Raw genomic sequence first — 5,641 nt, 5'->3', positions numbered from 1 at the left:
ATCTTCTAAGTTTCAGGTTGTTTGGAAGCTAGAATTATTACCCTGTCAGAAGGGTACAATGAACTGTTGACACACAACCACGCTTTGCTTATAGCTACGTGCAGGGAGGTATTTACAGCCAGGAACCAGTGAAAAGCCACCTGAAAAATAGATGTACTTACCATTAAGTTTGTACCATTTCTCTGGGTTCCTGTTTTCCCTGAGCTTTTATGAAACAAATATATTTATTTTATATAAAATTCTTAGAAAGCGTCAGTCAAACATTAGATTTTATTTTACGAGAGAAAACTTTGATTATTTTGTGTGACTTTTTGATTATTTTGTGGCTGGTTGCTTACTTTGTTCCAACGTTCATAGAGTGGTGGGAGAAATTTTCCCCCATTTGCTCTTCCTCAGTAGCCAAATTCAGGAGGAGGCACCAGTTTTATATTTCTGTTGCTTGTAGTGGAACTGGAGGTTGACCTGACATTCAGCAGAGTACTGGGGGTGATGTTCAGTTTAAGATTAGGGCACCGGAGTTTAGGTGTTTACATGAAAACCAGTGTCCAAGTTCCCATTACTAAGTAGAAATTTGGTCAATGTGGTTGAGTGACTGACTGGGGACCTGTCCGGGTGTAGCTCCCACCGGCTATGTTGAGAAGGGGCTCAGCTTGCCCACGCGCAGGTGGCTCCGCAAGACCGCACGGCTTCCACAGGACTTCTGCTGGGGGCTGCTGGATGTGCTGCTGGACCTCCCTGTCCTCGTGGAGGCCAGGCAGGAAACGGTACTATGTCTTAAATAGCGTGTTAGAAATCTCTCTGTGAGTAACTGAACTGAGGCCTAGATCCCCACACAGCACATGGGGAACTCAGATAGCTGTCTCACGGGTGGAGGCTCAGATCTGCGTGTCTTAACTGGGATGATCGGCGTGTTGCCTTGGAGCCTTCTGATCCTCGAAATTTCGCCACTAAAGTTGTCAATGCACAGAAAACTAGTTGTTTGCAGTTCTTTGATTCTGGGAGCCAAATTACACTATTGGTAACAGCGGGACAACGCAAGAGCATGGTGCAACTGAGAAGACATTTTGACTTTTAGAGAGTTGGGTCTTGCCACAGTTCCTGTTATCCTTGGAGCCAGGGATTTACAGCAGCTAAGGCTTTACCTCAGTATAAGTAAACTTTAGGAACAATTGAGTATTTGCTCAGGCAGAAGTTGTGGAATTTTAATTAAGTAAAGACTTGGCTATTTGTCTTGAAGTTATTCAGTAAGTCAGCTGGTGGGACAGTTTTTGACTTCAGTTGCATCGGTGTAAGCGTGGAGTACTATTTGTGTTAATGATGCATTGACAGCAAATGATTCACACCATATAAATAAAATCAAAACGTGACCTAACACATGCTTCTGGGAGGAAATACTTAAGCACAATAAACAAACTTAGACTCACTCGCACGCACTTTCCTGAAGCCTTTTATTACTGCTTTTGTTCAGAGGGCATCTCTCCCCAGAGCACCAAATTTGGGAAGCACGGCTCTTTACCCTTTTGCTTCACTCTGCCTCGCTTCATTGTTCCCAAGCTTGTGGTTTTTATTAAAGTTTAAATTCTGCTTTAAAACGAAAATGGTGAGAAGGAAATTATATAATCGATATCAATGTAAAAGTAACGATATGTTTATCATAAAATAGTCTATATAGTTGAGTACTGTTGTTCTTATTATTTATAAGGGGTTGAATTAAGAGAAAATACACTGTACTTCCTATTTAATAACTGCTTCTAGACCCAACTTTTTGTAGACTTTAAATGCAAATAATTTGTGCTGTGTTATAAACTGTTGTGTTTTTTGCCTTCCTGTAACTGGAACAACATACTAATTTCTACAAGTTGTGACTACTAACAGAGAGCAATCACCTCACAGACTTGTACCGAAAAGAAGAGACCATCAGCGTGGCAGGGAACGGCTGCATCCACAGTCCTCGCTTCCCCAGCAGCTACCCCAGGAACCTCCTGCTGACGTGGCGGCTCCACTCCCCGGAGAGCACCAGGATCCAGCTGGCTTTTGATAATCAGTTTGGACTGGAGGAGCCTGAAAATGATATCTGCAGGTGAGTGGCGAGTGGAAGTTTGCAAAGGGCTCCTTAATACCACCTTTGAGCTTAAGGGTGTGGCCACTGGCATGAGACTGCAAACCAAAACCTGGGTGTCTCTGGCCAGGTCTTGGATGGCCCTGCTTGGAGGACAGACCTCCAAGGGTCCCTTCCAACCCAAATTGGTCTTTGAGTTTATAAATAAAGTGGGGTGTCTCGACTTGAAGCAGTTTTGGCAAGTTTTAGTCCTTCTATAATATTTTAAGCACAAGGCACTTGCACACTCAAATCCAGCTACCTAACAACTCAGGCACTACTTTCATAGGATTTTGTCCTCTATCCCCTCTGTCATGTTTCAGCCAGGCAAAACCCATCTTTTTAAGTAGGTGGAAGGCTCTGGGAGGTGTGAGTGAGTAGGTTTGTGTTTATATTGGGGTGTGAGGGACAGATAAAAGCGCATTGAAAAATATAACCGTGTTCTTCAAATTATTTGTTTGTCTTTATTGTCACTCTTCACTGGTACAGTTTCTTTTAAAACCTTTAAATATAGGTCCACAAACATCAGTATACTCTGCATATTGAAATATCTAATAAAGTATACTCTGCTATATCCCGGTTGCTTTGGTTTCCCCTTTTAAGCAGAAGTGACCATAAGCTCAGCTGATCTGGCTGGTTAACCCAGGTGGATAAACTGCTTTGCATTAGCAGAGCACAGAGGTGCATCTTGCCAACAGTCACTAAAACAGTATAAATCCATGGATTTTTTTGTTTATATTTCTTTTATTCAGCTATCTGTTCTGCGGGAGAGAGCAGGCTCAGGTTTCCCATGCGCTCCGAAAGGCAGATTGCTGTGATGCTACTTACATAAAATGCTCAAGTCTCAGCTTCCAGCTCCCTGCCTGATCATGTCGTTACTTATGCCTTATCTATGCAGAGAACTGGGTTGTTCGGATTTCTGCACACCCAGCCTCTGCCTATCTTATCTTCTTTGTCAATTAATTTGCATTTATAGGGTTTGGCAGCTCTGCGGGGGTTTTACAGGGTGGATTTTTTTTTTCTTGTTTTGCTTTGTTATTTTTCTATGTTACCAATAGAGAGAACCATTTCTGCAGGTTTGCTTTCCATTTAGTAATAAAAGAATGCAGCCTGAAACTGGCTCTCCTTGCCTGCGCCTTGATGGTCTTGGCAGCTGCTGCTCTGCTCTGGTGCTGTTGGTCCGAGATCAGCAGCAGAGTCAGTAATGACAGTTACCTCCCAGCACCGCAAACGCTTTCCCAGATTGAGAGCCTAATGCACACAGAAGCAGCCTGTTAATATTTACATAGTGGATAAACTGTGGCTGACCTTAAAGCATTGCAACTTTGAAACAGAGGGCTAATTTACTGTGGAAAAAAAGATGAAGTATTCTCTGTCAAAAGCCATTAAAGGTGGTGGCACGGTGAGGGAAAGTCAAGTTGTTACCGGCATTATGGATTTGGGGACCGTCTTGGAAGACAGTCTGCCTGCTTTTTCCAGAGCAGCTAATTTAGGATGCAGAGAGAAGCAAAGACCTTCCATCATCCATAGTGTCTACAGAGGCTGGAGAAATAAAGCTCTGAAATAAAGCTTTCCCTAGTGTTCCTGGAAGACCTTTATTTGTGCAGTATTACTTCCAGAGTGAGGAATTTCTCGGGCAGACAGCTCATGATGGCTTTAAGCCTGTTAAGTGCTGTGTGCATAGTTAGATTTTTTGCTAATGCTCGCTATGTTTTTCAAAACTAGGTTCCTTTCTGCAACTTTAGTCACTGACAATCCCTGCAGTGCTGCTTTAGAGAGACAGCTAGGCGTGTTTTCATTGAAATGAATGCTGAGAGCTGAGCATGTGCTTGAATGCTGTGCATACTGGATGAGTAATTCAGGGCCTCTGCACCTTACCTTCCTTTTGTACTTGCTTTTGACCTTATGCTTTTTTCCCAGAAACTTCCTAGTGTTTTCTTTCAATTTTTCATTACTGCTAATTATTGTAATTTGCATACTATTAAGACTGAACTGATTGAAATTCATTCAGGCTGAGGAATGAAAAGGTATACTTTAGCAGAGCTGTTTCGGAAGGAGGGGAAATATTCAAGGTTTTACAGAATTTTTTAGAAGTGCTGTTAGCATTTCCGCAGGCACTTGATAAGAGATGATTCTGAAAAGCAATTAAATTACCCAGCCTCTGAGGCTCTTTGGATGCGCAGAAACAACCGAGATTGCACCTACTTCCATGATCGTTGCAGCAAAGTCTCTGCTGTTGAAAGCAGAAATAATCCCTGAAAGCCCATGGATTTGCCCCATTTTTGCCAGCAGTTAGTCTGGCTCCCAGCCTCAAAAAGTAGAGGTCGGTCAGGGCAATTTTCACCAAAGCCTGCAAGGTCATCTTACGCTGAAAACCCTGCAGCCCCTCGCGTTGCAGTAAGGGTTCACTGGCTGTCGTGCTGCCCGGGGGCAGTGGTGGGTGCTCGCACGGGCAGCGGGGAGCTCTGCCCGGGTACCACGTCCATCACCATGAGGGACTGGGAGCAGAGGACGTTGGAGAGAGCCTGAGACAAGTTTACCTCTGTCTGGAACTAAATTTCGTAGTGTTACAAAAAACGTATGTTTCAGCAGAGTTTGGGGAGATTTAAGTGATTCGGTTATGGCGAATCTGTTATTTTCTGTTCTGTGCAATTTGGGGTTGGTGAATATAAAAGCAGCAGTGCTGATATTCTCAAGCCACATAGTACTTGTGTTTTTTTCACATGGGCTCTCAGCAAGAAAAGAAAAGCAGGTCTGTTATTTACGGAGCTATTCAGCTCCCACAACTGGGCAGGGAGGCAGGCGCCTGGCCCGCAGACCCGGGGATCGGGAGCAGCACGTTTCTAGTAAGAATCGGTTAACAATCTTAAACTCCCTCTTTCGAGGGAGCACATGCTTTGATAATAAAAACCTTTCCTGGTGAAGACCTCCAAAGTTTTAAGGCTTAACTGTACTGTGGGGATGGCAGCTCTCCCCATTTCTCGTTGCCTGTGCACAGCCTGCCCCTCTTGTCATCATCTCTCCCTCGCCAGCCGCAATTTGTGGGGCCTAATTCTGCCTCCACAGATACCAAGGGACTGTTTTTCTCATAGACGTAGCGAGATCAGGACTTTATTCTCTGCCTTCCTTATTCTCCAGCTCAAGAAATGAACTCAATAAATGACCCAAGCTGGCAAATACGCAGGCTGCGGCAGTGAGTGCTGTTACTGTGTCCTCTCGTCCCCGGGGTTTAGTGTCTGCTGCTCCTGGCAGAGCCCTCTGTGGGCTGTGGCACAGGTGCCTGGCCAAGGTGTGACCTTGCACAAGGCAAGACGTGCTGTCGCTTTTCCCCTGGTGACAGCACCCAGGCGAAGAGCGGAGGAGTCCCCGCCACGGCACGCAGAGTGCCAGCCCTTTGCTGCTTGAAAGCTTGAAACGAGTCTTTCCAAACCATCTAGCAGGAGCACCATGCCTCCTACAGAGAAGGTCCTAAAAAGCACCTTTCAGCAGCATGCGCTGCCCTGTGTCCCTCCAGCATCTCCCTTTGTTCCTGGCATGGCAGGC

At 44.9% G+C, this 5,641-nt stretch overlaps 1 protein-coding gene across 1 annotated transcript in view; it reads left to right on the top strand.

Moving 5' to 3' along the window:
• Nucleotides 1–1,875: 1,875 nt before the first annotated feature.
• Nucleotides 1,876–5,641, top strand: part of PDGFD (platelet derived growth factor D) — a gene marked incomplete at its 5' end in the record, with an annotated part of 59,905 nt that continues 56,139 nt past the window's right edge. The window contains one exon of the mRNA XM_009587849.1: nt 1,876–2,080. Within this exon, the coding sequence (XP_009586144.1) occupies nt 1,876–2,080 (205 nt within the window). The remainder of the gene's footprint in view (nt 2,081–5,641) is intronic.

The sequence above is a fragment of the Fulmarus glacialis genome, unplaced genomic scaffold (genome assembly GCF_000690835.1).
Source record: "Fulmarus glacialis isolate BGI_N327 unplaced genomic scaffold, ASM69083v1 scaffold3391, whole genome shotgun sequence".
NCBI lineage: Eukaryota > Metazoa > Chordata > Aves > Procellariiformes > Procellariidae > Fulmarus > Fulmarus glacialis.
Note: the sequence above shows the minus strand (reverse complement) of the source record. Positions and strands in the feature narration are given on the sequence as shown.